Source organism: Macrosteles quadrilineatus, unplaced genomic scaffold (assembly GCF_028750875.1).
Source record: "Macrosteles quadrilineatus isolate MER2022 unplaced genomic scaffold, UCM_ALF_1.0 Scaffold_4__1_contigs__length_99947679, whole genome shotgun sequence".
In the NCBI taxonomy this organism is placed as follows: domain Eukaryota; kingdom Metazoa; phylum Arthropoda; class Insecta; order Hemiptera; family Cicadellidae; genus Macrosteles; species Macrosteles quadrilineatus.
The window spans coordinates 59,850,634-59,873,099 of record NW_026542597.1 but is presented as its reverse complement, the minus strand read 5'-3'; the positions used below and the strand labels follow the sequence as shown (position 1 = coordinate 59,873,099).

The 22,466-nt window shown below is 37.7% G+C and overlaps 1 protein-coding gene across 1 annotated transcript; it reads left to right on the top strand.

Annotated features, from left to right (window-relative positions):
• The first annotated feature begins 7,027 nt into the window (after window positions 1–7,027).
• On the top strand, window positions 7,028–9,799 carry LOC128992963 (uncharacterized). The gene has a single exon (XM_054416710.1). The coding sequence runs from the start codon at window positions 7,028–7,030 to the stop codon at window positions 9,797–9,799; it is 2,772 nt and encodes a 923-aa protein (XP_054272685.1).
• The last annotated feature ends 12,667 nt before the right edge of the window (window positions 9,800–22,466 follow it).

Below are 22,466 nucleotides of genomic sequence, written 5' to 3'. Positions count from 1 at the left end.
AATGGCAACCAAGGGACCTACAGTTTATAGTTGAATTGGAACCAAATTTTTTTGCATTGGTATTTATGAATTGGTATAATTATCAGGATAGCACTGCGGGTAGTCGTAGTACTCACTCGTGCGGACGTTAATCCACACCAGGGAGTATCGCATCCACAGTGCATTCCTATAAATATCCACAATTCGTGACCTCCTATAGTCACGATAGTGGATTACAGGACGACGCCACCCGTCCCAGTCAAAGGATTATGTGATCTAGTTTAAAAGGAATATGACCTTTCTGTCATGACAGTAGCTGCTTAAATAGTATTTTCTCTTTGTACCATATTTTACAGCCAAAATGTCGTGTTATTTTCAATAATGTTACTAATTCAGTGCGCCAAAGTCCGTAATATAGGCAGGTGCAAATAATTTGTCAAGATAGGTACCATTTTAGGCAATGTTTCTAAGTTTGGATTTTATTAGACACAATAAGAGCAGATATTTCTACATAAATATTTGATATTTTGTAGAATAATATGATAAAATGTAGGCAAAAGTGGCGAAAAAGGCACACACCAACCCGTACAATAGATATAAGATAGTTCAATAAGAAATAATTTAAGAATTGCTGTGATAAAAGGATTTTCCACTGATTTCGTAATGGAACGTTATATTGCAAAACATGGCATGATAAAGAAGAAAATCAATTTTAAAATCAGAAAATAACATTGCAAATACTTATCTGGTAGAATTCAACTCCCAATAAATATGTGTTGTTTGAAATAGGCTACAATTTAAAAATGAACAGCTGTTTCATTAAAAAGTATTATTCTCATGGCCAAAATGTAAACAACTCTGTGGAGGGATCTTTAAAGGCCTCTGGGGCAGAGTCCTAAGGGATTTTGCTTAGTTTTTCTTTTGATAACTCATCTACGGACCAAGACCTTTCTTTGGACACCTCTACCAAGTTTCTACGCCCAACCGTTCTCTTAAATTAGTGGGGACAAAGTTTCCAATAAAATATTTAGATTCCCCTATGTCAATCTTATGGGAGAAACTCCAACTTTGATGGCCTGTGGGGCAAAGCCCAAAGATTTGTACTACATGAATCGGTGAAAGGGGGCGTCTACACAAAAAATACTTTATTTTGACACGTCGTTTGTAGAAATCCGTCCATTATTAACGGAGGAGTAGTGTTTTGTAGAAATCGCCTTCACGTATTATATATAAGGATTATGAAGTATTCAATTTTATTTGATTCGAATCCAAAAATCACTATTTGCATACCCCTAATTAAATTATTTGCATTTAAATCTATACTTATTTAATACGCAAGCAGGTTTTTTGTGACAATTACTCCTCCGAAACTACTGAACCGCTTGACATGTTTTTGGAACGTGAAGTTGTGCAGGAAACTTCCTTTTTAGGGAAATAATTAGAGAGTGAGGCCCTGGGGCTCTTTAAAGTTTCATATTTCTCCATAAGATTAACATGGGAAACAAAAATTAAAAATTGTTATGAAACTCCAGCTGTTGTCAGAAATTAAAAGTGATAAGAAGAACATATTTTAATTGTAAACAGTCAATAAGTTATCTAATTTAGCAGTTCGCTACATCCATTTACTGACTTGGTTGAAATTAAATATTTACTATTTGAATTTGGGTTGGCGTAAATATTACAATGGAAAAAAGCGAGAGAGCCTGGATAAATTGATATACTAAAAAGACAACTGAATTAACACTGTGCTGCATTTCTTAGTAATCATTGAGAGAGCCGATTTGCAAACTATGGAAACATAGGAAAGTTATAGAGCACTACCAAGGAGAAGAAATTTAATAGAAATAACGTTTTTTAGCGAATTTCCCATATAGGGAATAAGCTATTACCGTAGTACTCATGGTAAGACCTCGACCCGGGACTGATTTTTTCTCGTTTTGAGGTCCCAAGAGGCCAAAAACACCATCCGTTCAAATTCATATATATATATATATATATATGTGTGTATGAATATAATTTAAGAATTTATACATTAACGGGGTTGTATATACTAGAATTATTAAATTACATACATTCAGTTAAAAATGAGCTACCAGAAACAATACATTTTAATCACAGGTATGAAACCAGAAATGAAAATATATTTAGACTTCCCAGACACCGTTTGACCCTATATGAAAAATCTCCATTGTACGCTGGGCTGAGATTGTACAATGTGCTTCCGCCATGCTATAAGTCACTAAGCAAAACCAAATTTAATATGTTCCTAATGTTATTCTTACAGGTGCATAAGTCTAAATCACGTTTACCCATTTCTAGATTAACTGGATATCTGAAATTTGACATGATTGTTGATCTTGCGCCCTTTTCGAAAATTTTTCAAAAATTCAGTTGTAAACATACTTTACTAACATACTCTCTTGCCGCAACTTTAAAATTGATTTTTTATAATGGGTTCTTTAAGTTGGAGGTTAAAATTAACTTGCCAGCCTCATCAAATATATTCGTGAAATTGTTTTGATATAACGCAATATTGACTGTTTCGCTGACTGCTTTGTTACCCGCTTTGTTGCAACTAAACTACTATCCCCTAATGACGACTAACAGCTAGGGGGCCTGGGGGCGGAGCCCCCAGCGAGCCAAAGGCGAGTCTAAATAACTATACAGCCCGATGTGTAACTCACTCACTCACTCACGGGGGTACTAATTCTAGACCACTTCTAGATGAGCTAGAGACTTGAAATTTTCGGTGGTTGTAGTTCTAGTGCCCAAACTCCCGGGAAAATTCAAAAAAGTGGCATTTTTAAATTTTAACCCCCCCGTAATCTCGAATTTCCCCCTTTCATGTTATTCTTATGGGAAATAGCATTGAAAATTGCCGACTTTGGTAAGCTCATCTGAACCACTTAGAAACGTGGTAGAGACTTCAAATTTGCGTAGTATTGTAGTGTGAGGTCTTACAATACCGGTGGAATTTGCAAAAGTCCCATTTTCAAATTTTAACCCAACCAAAAATCCAAAATGGCGGACCTCTGAAAACGACAAAACACGTTTTTTTTCAAAGGGATATAGCTCGAAAACGGTAAGAGATAGAAAAGATTTGAAAGTATATCCAGGAACAGGAATTACATTTTATACAAAACCCTCTTAGACGTTTTCCAAAAATCGAACTTCTTCAGCTTCAAAAAACGCCCTACTTTCAAAATTTGGTAAATTTTTATTACATTTTTACCGGTTTTCGCCATTTTTTCATACTTAAATAATTTTTTTTTCAAAAATGATTATTGCTTTGTATGCTCCTTACTTTACTTTAAATTTTACTCATTACATGTTTTTTCGTAACTTTACTCCTTGACCCCCAAAACTTAATTTTAATCTCAAAATTTGAAGGTTTTTTACCACTTTTACGAGCCCCATGTTATTCTTATGGAGAATAAGATTGAAATTTAATGACTTTGGTATGGTCATATGAATCGTTTAGAAACGTGCTAGAGACTTCAAATTTGCGTAGTATTGTAGTAAGAGATCTTACATTACCGGTGGAATATGCAAAAGTCCCATTTCCAAATTTTAACCCACCCAAAAATCCAAAATGGCGGACCTCTTAAAACGAAAAAACACTTTTCTTTCAACCGGATGTAGCTCGAAAATGGTAAGAGCTAGAAAAGATTTGAAACAATCTTAGCGAAAGGAAATTAAATTTTCTACAAAACCCTGTTAAGCGTTTTCCGAAAATCGAACTTCTTCAACTTCAAAAAACGCCCTAATTTCAAAATTTGGTAAATTTCTTTCAAATATTTACCAGTTTCCGCTATTATTTCATACTTAAATAATTCCTTTTCGCAAATATTATTATTGCTTTGTATTCTCCTTACTTTACTTTAACTTTTACTCATTAAATGTTTTTTCGTAACTTTACTCCTTGACCACCAAAACTTAATTTTAATGACGAAATTTGAAAGTTTTTACGAGCCCCATGTTATTCTTATGGAGGATAACATTTAAATTTAACGACTTTGTTATGGTCATCTGAATCGTTTAGAAACGTGCTAGAGACTTGTAATTTGGTAGTATTGTAGTATGGGATCCTAAATTAATAGTGAAATTTGCAAAAATCTCATTTTCAAATTTTACTCCCCAAAATTTGGCAAATTTCTTTCTAAACTTTAATGGTTTTCTCACTTTTCTTTCCTCCGTAATTTTTTTCTTCAAATATTATTAATGCTTTGTATTGTCCTTAGTTTACTTTTAATTTTACTCATTTCCCCCTAAAAATTAATAATGGCGGATTATTGATTAAGCAGTACAACAAGTTGGTTCTCGCTCTTATTTTTGCTACCAAATTTGACTATACCTGGTCGGTAATGCAGTATAATGATTTGGTTCTCGCTCTTATTTTTGCTACCATATTTGACTATACCTGTTAAATATTCACCATCACTTAATCCTATTTGGACTTGTGCTTTTTGCCAATTTGCGATACACAATTATTTGTTTTAAATTGGCTTGAAAGCATGGATTACACTTGTGTAGCTGCTGGTTCTTTCCATCAGGGAGATCCACGATTCACTGATAGTAACAACGCTCAGTGCGTGGCCAATGCAGCTTGTGCCCTTGCCTGGCAAGTGTTCTGCGGAGGTTTCAGTTCATCCGCCATCGATGAAATACTCATGGCCGGCGATCGCCTATATGCAAAATCTCGCCATGAGTATTGCGTCGTTGACAGGTTCCTGATCCCCGAGGAACTGTCCAAGAAATTTGATATTGCGGAGAAACAGATTTCCATTGAGGAAATTACGCATGTTTCTAACGGGTTGTATCCGACTTGTGTTGATGGCTTGGATGAGGCTGTCAAGTCTTTATCATCCAGTTTGGAGAGTGCCATGCCCACTGATTCTCTCGACGGCGGGTTTCTTTTCACGGGGCAACTGGTGACTGTTGCATTTTGGCGTCACCAAGATCATTTCTATTTATTTGATTCACACGCCGTGAATGAAACCCGTCGTAGAGATATTGAATGTGATAAAAATAAGGCTAGGTTATTCGTATGTGGGAGTTTCCCTACACTAGCCTCACTTTTATTGGTGAATTGTGCGTTCGTCGGCGGACAGTACAGCATCATGAAACTTAGGTTTTCAATTGACTTCACTGTCCGGTCGATCGAACGTATCGATAATGATCCACAACCTATCCCCCCCTCCCAGACAGTTTCTGCCCCAAAAAAATGCCCCGGAAGACCTAAAAAAGCCAAACATGGACGCCCGAAAACTTTGGAAACCACAAGGGAAGAACAAGTGAATGCGGCTAAAAAGAAGTATAGGGAGTCGCACACCGATCAAATCAGGGATGACAAAAAACAATACTCCCAAGATCACCCTGAGGTAAATAGAGCGGCTGTTGGGCGTTACAGCCAAACGCACCCTGAGGTCAACAGGGCTGCAGTTGGCCGTTATAGCCAAACGCACCCTGAGGTCAACAGGGCAGCTGTTGAGCGTTACAGCCAGAGTCACCCTAAGGTCAACAGAGAGGCGGTTGGTCGATATAGCCAACGAAATCCTGATGCCTCTCGACAAAGGGTGCAGATTTTCCGTCTGAAAAATCCTCTATTTACCGATCTTCGTCACTTGCCAGCTTCACTTGCTCGAAGCATTTCCGATCACGGTCCAATGGGGTCTTGGAAGGGGGAGCTGTTGAATGATATTCCAGCTTTTAGTCTTAAAAAAGTTAGTCTTTGGGACAGTGATATTTTTAAATGTATGCACTGTGGCGCTCCACTTTTTGAGGAGGAAAAGGGTAGGAAGAAGTGGTGTTGCGGACAAGGGGCATACAACGTCCTTGATCTAAGTCCTCTTGATGAATCCTTCTATTCGGATCGGCGTTTTCTCGATAGGGCTCGTGCCTACAACGACCTGTTTGCGTTCTGTGCTTTAGAGGTATCTGGTGGGTACAGGCACCCCAGTGGCCTCTCTTTCTTTAAAATCGAAGGGAGAATGTACCACCAGGTCTACAATCTGTCCGACCCTGGTCAAAAGTTTACCACTAAGGCTGGGGACGTTCAGTTTGTGAACCGGTCCCGTCTTTACATCGACGACGGTGAAGAACGGCGGAACATTGCCTTGGGTAGATCACTTGACGGTGACGTTGTTGACTCTATCAATCGATACCTGTCACAGCAGAATCCATACGTCACTCACTATCGGCGTTTGGGTAGTGAGCCAGCTGTGAACGCTCACTTGGATTTCCAAGTGACAAGTAGATCTACCCATGGTCCCGTTCTAGGCGACAGGCAAACAGGCGTTGAGGTGCACGCTGTCATAAGCACCGACGAGACAGTTTACGAGCCCCGCAAGCTATCCGTATGGAAAGTTGGATCCGGAAGACCCACTTCTATCAACCTTTTCAGTCCCCTCATGGAACCCTTCCAGTACCCTCTGCTCTATCCTCAAGGCACTTTGGGCTGGCATATTGGTCGCCGCGACAATTTTAACAACAAATTGTCCCAGTATGATTATTCCCGTTGCCTTCTGCTGTCTGAGCCTCGTTTCTCACACCTCGGCCGACTGTCTCAAGCTTGGCAGGTCGAAATGTATGCCAGATACGAGGACGAGAAGCTCAACTACATCAAGTTCACGCAGACGAAGGCAGCTGAAAATGCCATGAGGATAGGGCCGTTGGATGAGATTGAAGCGGCGAATCGTGGTGGACGGCAAGTGCTCAACGACATTAACAATGACGAGACAGTTCAGGGGGAGGGTGGGGTACAGGCTGGCAAAGTTTACCTCCCAAGTTCGTTTACCGGGGGGCCGAGATATATGAAACTTCGAATGCTATGGCATTGGTCTCACGTCTCGGCTTCCCCACATTTTTTCTCACATTCACTTATAGTGCGACTTGGGAGGAGAACAAAAAAGCCTGTCCCCGAAATAGCGGTCGCAGTGATCCCAGCACGGCCTGCAGAGTTTTCTATATCAAACTGCTGGAACTCCTCCGTGATTTGCGCAGCGGAGCTATGTTCGGTCGGTCTATCTACATAGTCCACGTCATCGAGATGCAGATGCGGGGTCTTCCACATGCCCACATCGTGTTCAAAATCGATGGCGATGGACCAGTGCAGGCTTCGGACATAGACTCCCTCATCCGCGCTGACATTCCATCTCCGGAGGAGGCAGGAGGCCGATTAAGGGCGTTGGTTCTGCGGCACATGATCCACGGCCCTTGTGGTACGGATCACAGGACCGACTTCCCTTGCTGGGACACTGCCAAAGGCAGCTGTTCAAAATTTTTCCCCAAACCTCCCTGTGAATCAACCCATGTAGACGAGAGGTGCTTTGTAAAATATCGACGTGATTATGGTAACGAGGGGAGTATAACTTCAAGAAACAAATCGATTCCTGTACATGACGGCTGGGTCGTTCCGTACAACTCGGCATTACTACTTAAATACGAGGCACACATCAACTTGGAGGTAGCTTCCACTCGTCGTGTGATCAAGTATCTGTTTAAATACCTCATGAAGGGTGGCTCGCTTCAGAACGTCAAAGTTACTCCTCTTAGTAAACAAGACGATGAAGTTGAGCACTACGTCACGAAGCGTATGGTGGGAGCCAGCGATGCATGCTGGCGTCTCTTGGACTTTCCCATCTCAAAGTCTGAGCCCACAGTCGATTGTCTCCCTGTCCACCTAGAGGGAAAACAGACTGTGTGCTTCCGCCCTAACAACTTGACACACGCCACTTCGGGAGCTACCTCTGACCTGCTCTTGTATTTCAATAGGCCTCTTGACTCGGTATTCGACGATTTAACCTACCAGTCTTTTTTCGAGCAGTACGTTATTCATAACAAACGCCCTAGTAATGCTGAGGTGTACGACCATCCAGACGGCAAGCATTTCCTTACCTCAAGAAAGCGTGGTCAAAAGATCTGTCGTCTCTTCTGGGTCTCGCCAAACAGAAGCGAGCAGTACTTTCTTAGGCTCCTTTTGATGGTCATTCCGTGCCGGGGATACGCCGACCTGCTTGCTCGTGGTGGTGATGGTTGCACGACATATCAACAGGTTGCGCGCACCCTCGGTTTGGTTGAGGACGAGGACGAGTACCACCAAGCCCTCAAGGAAGCAGCTCGTTTCATGGTCGGCCCGAGGCTCCGCTCTTTCTTTGTCCTTCTGTGCAACATGGGAGCTCCTGCGGCCCTCTTGTGGGATGCTTTCCGTGACGCATTGTGCGAAGACCATTTGGAGCGGAATCCTCTTGATCACGAGGTTGCGTACAAGCTGGCTCTGATTGAGATCGATCGAAGCCTTCGACGTCAGGGATCCTGCTTGGCCGATCACGGTCTCCCTACTGTAGACGACGACACGACCGAACTGGGGAGGGAACTTCTCATCTACGGTGAAAATCGTCAGAGATCACTTGTAGATGAGTGGGAACCTAAACTTTCCCGCGACCAGAGGGCGGTCTTCGATTATGTTCGGTCTCTACTGCAGGGCCAAGTCTACAGCCGGTCTAAAAAACTTATCTTTCTTGACGGACCCGGAGGCTACGGCAAGACCTGTCTAATACATGTTATTCTTGCATACGTCCGTAGTCGTAACCAGGTCGCTATTGCTGTCGCTAGCTCCGGCATTGCCGCTGGTAATCTGCCAGGTGGCACGACAGCACACAGCATGTTTCGGCTACCACTTGATCTCGGCGATGGCACTGGATATTGGAACTTGACGAACGGGTCTCAGCGAGCAGAACTCATCAGAGCAGCACAGCTCATTGTTTTTGATGAGGCCCCGATGGCTCACTGGTACATTTTTGAAATCATCGACAGATCTCTGCGTGACCTCATGAATTCACCTGAGCCATTCGGGAATAAGATCTTTATCTGCTGCGGGGATTTCCGTCAGATCGCACCAGTTGTTGCAAAGGCTCGTACTCCGGCCGACATTGCCTGTGTATCACTGCGTGCGTCATCTCTTTGGTCAAGTTTCCAAATCTTTTCTCTGTCCACCCCTCACCGGACTTCTGGGTCCACTGCCTACTCTGACTTCCTCCTTCAAGTAGGCAATGGAACAATTTCATCTGTTCCATTTGGGGAAGGCCGTGACTCTGTTGGCCTGATCCCACTGAAATACGTGACATCCCTTCCCGACTTGATCGATTTTGTGTTTCCTGCTTGTGACCTACACCACACTGACAGAATTGCTGGCAGGTCCATTCTTTCAACCATGAACGCCAATGTCCAGCAGATCAACAACACCGTTCTCAACCTGATGGACGGCGTCGTTCATGAGTTGAGGAGTGCGGATTCCATCGACAAGGAGAACGACGATGGTATGGATGTAGACGTTCACTTGTTGAACCAAGCTACTGGCAAGGGTGTACCAGACCATGTCCTGCGACTCAAGATTGGCTCCGTGTGTCTCGTCATGAGGAACTTGAACATTGACAGCGGACTCGTAAACGGCACTAAAGTGATCGTGACTGCAATAAGACCTCGTCTGATCACAGTGCGACTCCCTGGACAACATGATCCGATTTGTATTCCCCGGATTCAATTCGTTTTCCCGTTCGTTGAGGGGTCACCGCTTCGTGTCCGCCGTCTTCAGTTTCCTCTCATGCTGGCATATTCCATGACTGGCCACAAAAGCCAGGGCCAGACGATTGATCGCGTCGGAGTCGATCTTCGCAGTGACTGTTTCACTCATGGTCAGTTGTACGTCCTGCTCAGTAGAGTCAGGCATCCAGACCATATAGTCGTCCTTGTCCGTCCCGACCGTGTCCAAGGTGGAATCGCATACGCGAAGAATATCGTGTATGACGATCTCCTCCTCTAACCCTGACTTGACTTTCCCTGACTTGACTTTAGCTGTAGGTTGTTGTATATATTTTCTTTTGGTTTTTTCTTTAGAAATAAGTCGTTTTTCGTGTGTTTTTAGTATTTTAGTTTGGCAGTACGATAGGGGGCCTGCCTTATCAAAAGTCCCCGTTGTTGTATATATTTTTTTCTTCTTTTTATTAGTTAGTTAAGTTTTTGTTTATATTTCTTTAGGTACCTAGTTAGTAACGTTTACTAGCTTGTACATTTGTAAATAATTGTAAATATGGTTCCGACGTTTCCTGGCCTCCTCGTGGCGGAACTGGATATGCCATAAAGTTTATGGCTAACCGACAGGGAAACAAGGGTCCGCGGAATTGGCTAACTCTGGAACTCGCTAACCCCATGTTAAATGCCCTATCTTCAAATTTGGTCGATGAGAGGAACTCGCTAACTTGTTCGGTTTCGGAATTGGCTAACTCCGGAACCCGCTAACCCGCTCTAAAGCCGGGTTAGCGAATTCCGTCCTCGTACGGAATTCGCTAACTCGGTCCCTCGGCGGAACTCGCTAACTCCCAATCAGAAGCCTCGTGGGCCGTCGAATGGGAGCCAAGCACGAATATTTTTGGCCAGTGTTGCCGAAAGTGTACTACCTATATCGTATCGGTACCATAATGTCGTATCCTACGATTAATTAGGAGTAAGAACAACGTAGTCGATAAAATAAATATATTTGGAAGTATGTTTAACATTATTCTTATGGTTATTAGGGTGGAAAATGCATTATAGTCTTACCATAGACTAACCAACACAAGTAAACTTTACATCCCTTTGTAAACTTTGAAGCTCGTTTTTCGTGTCTAGTTCATGTCCGGTGACACTGATCGCTAGTGTCGACAAAATTGTGTTTCTATCATTTTATAGTTAACTTCATGATTTGTTCCTTACTGTTTGGTTATATAACTAGGGGACGTGTTATTAGTTGTAATTAGAACGTTTTATTTGGTTAAACGAGGTTTTAAATTACTGAAAACAAGAAACAATTGTAAACAAAACACGACCTCTAAAGACAGTGCACCGGACAGAACTAACAATACAACTGTCTTCAGATGATCCATAAGGATTAGAAATGTACTAATATAAGGGAGTATGTGTTATATGTGGGTTTCTTACTTAAATAGTAGCTTATTGGTATGAAAAAGATAAAAATGCACATTTAATTTGGATCTATTACATGTTATGAAATATCTATTTTCGTAGTCTGCCATTTGTTTCTTTTATTCGAATAAATACCATTTTGTGAACTTCTGCAAATACAATTTTTGAGTTCGTATTTTATATACTGGGCTTGTAGTAACCTTAAATCATAAATCATAATAAAATTTACACGTTAAACGTCATTACAGAATTACATTGTAGTGGTTACGCATTTTTAAATAGAGCTATTGAATTTAAATAAATATTTATCAATCTATACTATTATATAAAAATCTAATGGTGTCTGTCTGTATGTGTGTTACTAATAGGTGCAAAAACTACTGCATCAACTGGGCTTAAGTTTCACAAAAATATAGTTACCATACCAAGGATCATTATAGGACTATTGACATTTCGATACTGACCGTAGGATTTGCCCCTTTGGCTTTAAAAGTTCTGAGGTGAACATTTTAAAAGTAGATATTGATTGGTCTCCATGGCTGCGATGAGAATACTAACAATGTTTGTTTACATTTGCTTTGACATTTAAATGTAAACAACAAGAACTGCTAAACTGCATATTTCACAGTTTCAGACAGCTGATACAAATAAATCAAATATAATATTTTCCATAACTATGAGGTAGGTTTATTTTAATCTAACCTTTTATCATGGATTATTTATTCTAAAACTATGCCTATGTCATGTCAATGATTATAGAAAAAAAAGATTCTATAACCGTTGTTATATCAACTCCAGCCCTGCTTTGGATTTTTTAAAGCGTCTAAGTTATGAAGATAATGTTATTATGTTTTCATGGAAACAGTACGAAAATTACTATGTATAGATGTTTTGTATGAATTTGGAGGCTACTTTAAATAAATTATAACTGCTTAACATGTGTTAGATTAACTTAAAATAACTTGCACATCACATTGTTTTTTATATGTATATTTAGGTAAAATAAGTTATTGTGTTTTGCTAAACCTATGCTTCAATTAATTAAACTAAAGAATATCATCAATAACTCAATTGTATGTCGTTGATTTTTGTTTTCTAAAATCTGTTGTATATGTGTAACTATATTTAATTATCAAATGGTAATACAAAATACTCTTATTTTATCTTAACATAGTTTTCAGTTTACATTTACTTTATTTGATACATTTATTATTTGTGTTTTGCCACACAACTGATTAAATTAAACCAAGGAAAATAACATAAAACTAAGCAGTACACAGTGTCCTTTTGTTTCTATCAATGAAATATCTGTTACTATGTTTACTTGGTAAGTGTGAAAATGTAAAAGCAATGGACGATGGAACTGATTAAAAGAACTGGTTTGTATATTAAGTTGTTTGTTGATATTTTTGTAGAGTAGAATCAGAGATGCAATGAAACATATACTGTATTTGCTATTACATTTTTTAGTCCTTGATGCTTTGATAATCATATTAGTTTTGTCTGCTGTCTTAAATGCTAAATTATTTGTTTAACATTTTTTATAGTACCTATAGATATAGTTTCTTTAATATTTCAAAAGACTGTATTGATAAGGCACAGCAATATTATATTTCTAAAGTTTATAACAGCTGACTTAGTTTTGCTAATGATTTATTGTGAGTGAAGAAACTGAAGATGGAAGGATTTGTGATTTAATATAAAGAAGAGTGAAATAAAAAAAAATGTTCATTTAAATTTAATAATTAGTATTTTTACAACTTCAAAATTGAAATTTAAAATGTCAATAATAAATTAAAAGATATACAATTAAGGGAGATGAAGGTAAATCATGTATGTCAAAGTTTTATTCGAAGATTTGGTCAGTTTTTCTCATATCAGCCTACACAAGATTTCAAATTAATCAAAACCAAAATGGTGGTATCCATTACTTACCAAATTTAAAAGTCATAACACAACTTAAACGTTTCTAAGGCTATAAAGTTTAATTTTGTTTCTAAAAGCGTTGGCGGGTGTGTAACTATTATATGCAACAGATGTAAAGATTAAAATGTTTCTATTTTGTGTCCTCTTTCCGTTGCAAAGCACGGGTACAACAGCTAGTACATTATAAAGTGGTAGGCCTAATGTATTCATGGATTGCATTAAAAGTTGGTCTATGCATAAATACAACTTGTAAATTTCTTTTATCGTAGGCTATTAGTGTAGAACCCGGGTCATCCTCTTAATTTTGTTGAATTAATATTAATTTTACGTCTTTCAGTAGGCTTACTTTTTAAAAGTCTGGAGTTTTTTTTCCAGGCTGGTTCTATCTTATCCAAAAACAAAGCTATTGTCTATTGTGTAGCTCAGTACTGGGGAACCGTGAACCGAGCAATGGCTTGCTATTGTTTATATCGTTTGTGAAAGCAATATAAAGGAAACCCAACACTCAAATCAGGAAAATCCGTCAATTAGTTTATTAAAAATCGTGAATTAAAATAACCCTGTCACGTTTTATTATATGAATATTATATCTTCTCCTATTTTTTACTAGTGGTGCTTAGGTGTACAATCTAAAAACTGTTTTAAAACATGTAACATTATTGCTAAAAAATTCAACACATTTTAGAATTAGGCAACTAATTACTAGTAGGCCTACAATGCTTTGGTTCAAACTATTAGGCCTAGATAATAACTTAGTCTATGTCATCATATGTGTACACGTAAGTTGGACGGTTCAAAGACGAACATTAAATTTAAAATCTATGAATTAATTATGAAAGTTACGATGGTTGATGACTGTATTAATTAATGGTTTTGGTTTATTACGACATTACAATTAAATCTGTTTTCCGTGTTTAAGAACTTGCGTGTATTTTAGCTTAATTTCGTAGAGGTTTAATTATTTATTACCAATTAAACTAAATTTTGAATATTGTTCATATTCTATTATTTTCTTTTATACTGATGGCATTTTTATTTAAGATCGAAATCATAAACATTTAACTGGCCATTGTACAGTTTAACAAAAAACATTTTTTCATGATTTTTTAATTGTCTTTTAATTACTTTGGGCTAGTTATCTGTTAAAAGTGGAATTGATAACAAAAAACAATAACATTTACTGTATCTTTATAGACACTGACATTTTGAAATACGGCAGTGCACGATTATTTTGTCGTACAAGGTTGGCACCGCTCCGAGCAGTGGGCACGGCCGGGTTAGCGACTTCCAGAGTTAGCGAATTCCGCCGCGAGACAAAATCGAGTTAGCGGGTTCCGGAGTTAGCCAATTCCTGACTGAGACGGTTAGCCAGTTCCAGAGTTAGCCAGTTCCGCCACACGACCGAGTTAGCGAGTTCCTGAGTTAGCCAATTCCTACGTCTCGGAAACAAACATTACTTGATCTATTTTCATAAATATATATACATGAATATCTACTATAATCTTTTTCGTTAATATAACACTTTACTATTATCTTTGCTATTATCAACTTATTCACTTATCAATCTACTTATCTTATACAAAATTTTACTAACTTGTACATTTGTAAATAATTGTAAATATGGTTCCGCCGTTTCCTGGCCTCCTCGTGGCGGAACTGGATATGCCATAAAGTTTATGGCTAACCGACAGGGAAACAAACATTACTTGATCTACTTTCATAAATATATACATGAATATCTACTATAATCTATTTTATTAATATAACACTTTACTATTATCAACTTATTCACTTATCAATCTACTTATCTTATCCAAAATTTTACTGACTTGTACATGTGTTAATAATTGTAAATATGGTTCCGACGTTTCCTGGCCTCCTCGTGGCGGAACTGGATATGCCTTGCAGTTTATGGCTAACCGACAGGGAAACAAACATTACTTGATCTATTTTCATTAATAAATTTATAAATATTTACTAACATCTCTTTACTTGAAATACTATTATGTTAATATAAATAATTGTAAATTAATATGGTTCCTACGTTTCCTGGCCTCCCCGTGGCGGAACTGGATATGCCATACAGTTTGTGGCTAACTGACAGGGAAACAAAAATAACTTCATCTATTTTCATAAACATATACATGAATATTTACGATAAACTATTTACTTAATATAATACTTTACTATTCTCTACTTATCAATCTACTCGAATATTTTGTGAAATGGTTATTACTTCAATATCGATTTTCGCTATTACAACCCCACAAAGAATTTAGAGATGCGGAGAGTGCTTTCTAGACTACTTCTAGGTGTGCTACGGGCTTGAAATTTCCCCGGCTTCTTGGTGATGGCCTCTCACCCCTTCCTAATCTACTAATGACGACTAACAGCTAGGGGGCCTGGGGGCGGAGCCCCCAGCGAGCCAAAGGCGAGTCTAAATACTATACAGCCGCAATTGTTACTCACTCAGGTATACAAATTCTAGACCACTTCTAGATGAGCTAGAGACTTGAAATTTTCGGTGGTTGTAGGTCTAGTGCCCAAACCACCCATAAAATTCCAAAAAGTGACATTTTTAAATTTTAACCCCCCCGTAATCTCGAATTTCCCCCCCATGTTATTCTTATGGGAAATAGCATTGAAAATTGCCGACTTTGGTAAGCTCATCTGAACAACTTAGAAACGTGCTAGAGACTTCAAATTTGCGTAGTATTGTAGTGTGAGGTCTTACAATACCGGTGGAATTTGCAAAAGTCCCATTTTCAAATTTTAACCCCCCCCCCAAAATTCAAAATGGCGGACCTCTGAAAACGACAAAACACGTTTTTTTCAACCGGATGTAGCTCGAAAACGGTAAGAGCTAGAAAAGATTTGAAAGTATATCCAGGAACAGGAATTAAATTTTATCCAAAACCCTCATAGGCGTTTTCCAAAAATCGCACTCCTTCAGCTTCAAAAAACGCCCTACTTTCAAAATTTGTTAAATTTTTATTCAATTTTTACTGGTTTTCGCCATGTTTTCATACTTAAATAATTTTTTTTTTTTTTAAATTATTATTGCTTTGTATTCTCCTTACTTTACTTTAAATTTTACTCATTACATGTTTTTTGGTAACTTTACTCCTTGACCCCCAAAACTTAATTTTAATCTCAAAATTTGAAGGTTTTTTGCCACTTTTACGAGCCCCATGTTATTCTTATGGAGAATAACATTGAAAGTGGTCGACTTTGGTGTGCTCATCTGAACCGTTTAGAAACGTGCTAGAGACTTGAAACTTGGTATTATTGTTGTAGGGGATCTTATATTAACGGTGAAATTTGCAAAAGTCCCATTTTCAAATTTTAACCCCGCCAAAAATCCAAAATGGCGGACCTCTGAAAACGATAAAACACGTTTTTTTCAAACGGATTTAGCTCGAAAACAGTAAGAGCTAGAAAAGATTTGAAAGAATATCCAGGAACAGGAATTAAATTTTCTACAAAACCCTCGTCGGTGTTTTCCGAAAATCGCACTTTTTCGGGTAAAAAAAACTCCCTACTTTCAAAATTTGGTAAATTTCTTTAAACTTTTTACCGGTTTTCGCTATTTTTTCATACTTAAATCATTCCTTTTTGCAAATATCATTATTGCTTTGTATTCTCCTTACTTTAGTTTAAATTTTACACTATACGTGTTTTTCCGTAACTTTACTCCTTAACCCCCAAAACTTAGGTTTATTGTCAACATTTGAAAGTTTTTACGAGCCCCATGTTATTCTTATGGAGAAAACATTTACCCCATAAAAACCACCATAAGTCCCCGTTCCCATGGTCCGTTCATGCTATACATTTACTCTGGTTTACTTAAGGTTTCATCACCCTATCGTATTTACAACCCCCCCCCCCAAATATTAAATCCCCCCAATGTTATTCTTACAGATGCATAAGTCTAAATCACGTTTACACATTTCTAGATTAACTGGATATCTGAAATTTTGCATGATTGTAGATCTTGCGCCCTTTCCGAAAAGTGACATTTTACAAATATAACTCCCTCCCCCACGAAATATAGAATCCCCCCCCCCAATGTTATTCCTACAGGTGCATCGGTCTAAATCAATTTTACCCACTTCTAGAATAGCTAAAGATCTGAAATTTGGCACAATTGCAGGTCTTGCGTTGCGCCATGGCCCATTTCTATTTACCCCCTACCAAAAAAGGGGGCCTGGGGGCGGAGCCCCCAGCGAGCCAAAGGCGAGTTCGGCTTATATTTTCCCAACAGATTAATTATCTGTAGAAGAAGTTCATCGAGCTCTTACAGACAAAAAAATGTTGTTAGTTTATTTAGTTAGTTTAGTTGTGTCTAATAACATCCAAACACAGAAACCTTGACTTGAATGGTACCAGTACCTATCTTTTACAAATTATTTGCAGTGGCCTATATTACGGACCATGGCCCACTAGGTTGGTAACATTATTGAAAATAACATGACATTTTGGCTGTAAAAATGGCACAAAGAGTAAATAGGCCCTACTATTTAAGCAGCTACTGTCATGAGAGAAAGGTCAATATATTCCTTTTAAACTAGATCACATCATCCTTTATAAGATACGTTGATTAACAATGCATTTAAACGTCAATATTTACGTAACAGCCAATTTACAGTATTCTTTGCTTTTTGGAAATGCCACTTTGCTATGTCATTTGCATTATTTGTTGCCAATGAAGCCGCACGCCCATATAAACGAAGAGGCCCCTAACCGTCCATTTCGACGGGTTTCTCCTAGTTAATATTATTTTAGTTAAAACATTTATACATACTTTTAATAATGGTTGCAATACCAGTTCAGTAGGGCCTGTGCCACCGCTGTAGGATCAGGTATTTGTTCCATCGAACCTGAAAGACAGCGAAAAAAGAATATTACGGCTCGTTTCAACAACACAGCTGCAAACATTTTTATTCCTAAAAATTCTTAACCTAATTTTTAACTACTTTATTATGGCTATGACCTATCTTAGTAGTAAAATAGGTTAAGCTTTTATCTTAACTGTTTTTTCTTGACATTATCATGTTAGGAGTCGATAACTCAGGTTAAAACTAAGTTGTTGATAATGTGTGATACTGTAATTTTTGTTAAAAAACCATAAATGCAGGAAATCATTAATTTTTATCGTAATGTCAATGAAATAAAATAAGAAAAATACTGGAAGCCCTGGACTGTACCGATTTTGTACCAAGAATAAATATGTAAGGTCAAAAATATATTATAAAAGCTTAACTTGAAAAACATTTCTACAGCTTAAAAAACTTAAAGGTATCCTGACTTGCTCGTTTTTATCCGATGTCATTGATCTGAACAAACAGAATGTTTCACTCAAAATGGACCTTTTACGGGGCTTGCATTGTGCTTTACACTCATCAGTGTTCCCCGTTTGGCACATAATTGTGTTGATGACAAGCAAAGTAGGGTGATTTTTTTAAATTTTAGATTTTAGCTACTTAGTAATGCGCTATTTTAAAATTAAATTTAAATCGGTTGGCTAAGGCCAATATTACCTCTTGGGCTAGGCCTCCTGGTTCCTGCCCTTGTGAGCTCCCCTGCTCCTACAAACAAACATTGTTGATACAAAAATCAGTTGTTGAACAAGTACTAGACATCCAGCTGTACAGGAAAATAAATTTACTAGGGTTGATTTCAGAGAGGTGAAAGCCAGTTGAGCGGAACAAACGTGATTTGATATTTGTATAAGTAACTAAATGTAAAAAAGTCAATACATGGAAAAAATGATAGACAATATGATAAAGAAGAAATTGAAAAACAATATACAAAAGCAAAGAAAATCAACGGAAAATGAAGAGAAAAAGAAATATATATGTAAACCTTATAACAAATATACGACTAAAGCAATAAGAAATACTTTTAAAAACTCGGATATAAGAGTAAGTTACAGAACTAAGAACAATATATACCAATTAATAAAAAAAAAAATCAAATACACAGAAAATAATGAAGACGAAATGTACAACAAATCAGGAATCTATAAGATAAACTGTAGTGACTGTAGCAATTATTATATAGGTCAAACATCTCGAAGTTTTAAAACAAGATTTAAAGAACATCTACAAGCATTGAAATCAAAAAATCTAACATCAATGAAGTCGAACTTCGCCGACCATATAATGAACTCAGACCACAGTTATAAAAACACTAGCTGTGTGCCCGTTCTACGCACGGGGATCTTATAGTAGTCAGTTGAAACCTTCTTATATTAAGATTAAGAACAGCAGTTAGTTTGCATATTTGCAGATATGCTGGCAAAACTATTATATATAAACCTTCGCAAATACAGTATCTGACAGTTCAAGCCAAAATAAATGCTTCGCAATCAAATGTCACCCGGATCGTTATGGTCCATATGTCCAATGATTAAACTAAAAAATGTTTTATAGATCCATAAAGCGTAGCCCTAAAGTAGGCCTATAATTGAAAGTTACTTTCCACATCGGTTAACTTAAACGTATTTAAAGTACTACCTCAACCTCACCATTTAACACTTTATTCCGGTTGACATTTTCAGTATCAAAGGTGCTCTTGTCCATTCCGTGAAACACTAAGAAATAAGGACATTAATGCGTTACCAACACACAACAATCCAAAAAAGGCCACGAACTATTGATACATAAACAATATAAAGGCGTAAACAATTCATGATGGTTTGCCCAACAAATGTTTTACTCAAATAGGTTATCATTTTCTTAGCATACCGGGTAAGCTAAGATTTGGAATCCAGACAGAAAAAGCAAAACTAAACAGAGTTAAGACATCACTTAAATTGAATACGGACGGCTCTAATAAATAAGGTGCAACACCAACGATAACTAATTTGTAAACTACAGTGATGTGTTGGTACCTACGTAAAAATGATTCTAGCAGCTACCAACGGTTCTAAGGAAAAGAACCAGTACCTACGTAAGAACCTACCTAAGAACTATAGTACATCCGACCAATTAAATACATTAATATCTAGTCCCGAGGTTATTGATCTCTTGCTTTTGGATTTTCTCGTAAAAAGTTATAGCGTAAACTTATCGGTGTCAGTTTGAAAAAAAAAACAACCTTACCCAAACAACTTTTTGTTATTTAATAGATTACGCATTCTCTAAACAATGATTAGTATATCTATTAACATTAGAAGGAAATGTGACGAAAATCACACAATGTTGGGGTTTTGGTCATTTGTAATTATATTTCTTAAGTAGGTAGGCCATGTATTCTATGGAAAAGTACCGGTATCAAGGATCGTCGTCAAAAAGGTTGTTATGAATAAATATGTAGGCTTACGTACCCAAGATATGAGCTATGGGCCTATTGGCTGTATGGTCCAGCGATTGCATCACACGGTGAGTAGAAACAGAAAGTGACACATTGGAAAAGCGAGTTTAGCACTTCCTCTGTTAAACCTCTGTTACAATCACCCACTGCAGTTGTGATTTTTTACTTTACACTTCACACAACCGCCATTGAAGCGCCGTCAATGAGTGGAAACCTTTTTTGTAAGCTATTGGCGACGATCATTTCAGTGTCCCAGCCCTATACAACACTGATTCAAGGTCTTCTTTCTGGTTGTCAAAACTCAAGAAACATTTTATACTCAAAGAATTTCTGGTTCCGATTTGGACGATGTCTAGTTATTTAATTTCATTTACGGTTACACTATTAGACTATATTATTGCACTTGCGATTAATTAAATCCGTTATGTAAGAAAAACGTTTTTAATCTCACTTGGTTGGGATTTGCTTTCAAAACGTGATTCGAAATGGTTGCGGTATTTGTAAACAACATTTGTAAACATATCATTGACAGCTAGAAAAAATAATCTTGATCCGAACAGCTGTTCGTTATTTCATAGACGATTATGTGATAAAAATTGAACGAAAATTTGACAAAAATCGCACAAAACTGCATTTTTGAACGTCCGTAATTTTATTTACAAAGTAGTGAGGCTATATTTAAATAACTAAAGACACTCTCGCCAATCCAGTGAATACATTAAAATGACTTGGATCTTGATAGGTACTCTGGTTTTCACGGAGAAGATTGCGTAAAATGCCATCTTGAGTGTTACAGACAAAGGGAAAGACAGACAGACAGACAGACAGACATAAATAGAGATAAGACTCGTTTCTGCTTCTTTAATGTATAAAACGTAAAAATAACCTAAAAGTATATAATTCTGAGCAAAGTAAAGACAAAACTCTAATTTTATTTATATAGATGAAAGAAAATCTAACAATTTTAGAATATGAAAAAGAACGCGAGAAACTTAATGTAAAAGAAGAGCTATATATTTATCTACACAATAAAAAGGACCCCAAGAACATACTTAACACAATGATTCCAAAATTAAACCAACCTATCTACGATAAAATTGAAAAACTAAGGAAAGAAAGAAAAACATTAATATAGTATAATGAAAAAATTAATACCAAAATTTATTAAGATTTAGTTAACATATTTTATATTTTATTGTTTTTACATATGATTATATTTTTAATCTTTTTAGTTTAAAGAATGAGGTTATGGTAATAGACAATAGACAATAGACAAAATCTTTATTGAAATATTCCTAGAGAACATTCATGCGTCAGGTACATAAAATGTACAGTATGTACGTAAACTATTACAGTAATTTGCAATTACAATTAGAATTTTTTTCTTCTTTTTTTCATGGTAGCTTATTGTTTAAGAATTCATCCTCAGAGTAGAACGGCCGGTCCATAAGCCATGTTGTCAGGTGCTTCTTGAGCAGATTGGGTTGTTCTCTCTTGAGGTGCTCTGGTAGGTTGTTAAAGTACAGAGCACCTTTGTAGGATGGTTTCTTCTCGTACAGACTCAGATGGTGTTGTGGGAGGGAAAAATTGGCGGCATGTCGTGTGTTGTGCTGGTGTATGTCTCTGTGTCTTGGCTGGGCTGTTTTAGTGGTGTGGATAATGACTTCTCTTATGTAGAGTGAAATTGATGTGAGAATTTTAAGGTTCTTGAAGGCTTCTCGGCAACTGTCTCTGTAGTTCAGGTCGGCAAGGCATCTAATTGCTCTTTTTTGCTTTAGGAGTACTCTTTCCAGGTTGCCTTTTGATGTTCCACCCCAAGTCGCAATGCCATATCTGAGGTGGGACTCGAATAGAGCAAAATATGCAACTTTGGCTACTTCTGGGCTGCAAGCTTGCTTGATCCTACGTATAACGTAGAGACTTGAACTTAGCTTTTTGCAGAGCTGGTCTATGTGGGGTTTCCATGATAGCTTGGAGTCAATTATGATGCCTAGGTATTTTGTGGTGTTTTGTGTTTGTAGTCCCGGTATTGTAATGTCTGTGTTGTTGCGTTTGGTGGTGAAAGTCATTTGAACGGTTTTGCTTTCGTTTAGAACTAGGTCGTTGGAGGTACAGTATTGCTTTGTTCTCTGGAGTTGTGTGTTGGTTTTCTCTTCCAGATTTTCCATTGTTTTGTCCGCAAATGTGAGAACCGTGTCATCTGCGTACATGGTGGTGTGTCCATCTTCCCCAATCCAACTAGGTAGGTCATTCGTGAGAAGGAGGAAAAGGACTGGGCCAAGTAC

What these genes read in the sequence shown, in the direction of transcription:
- LOC128992963 (XM_054416710.1), top strand. Translation starts at nt 7,028, where the DNA reads ATGCAGATGCGGGGTCTTCCACATGCCCACATCGTGTTCAAAATCGAT.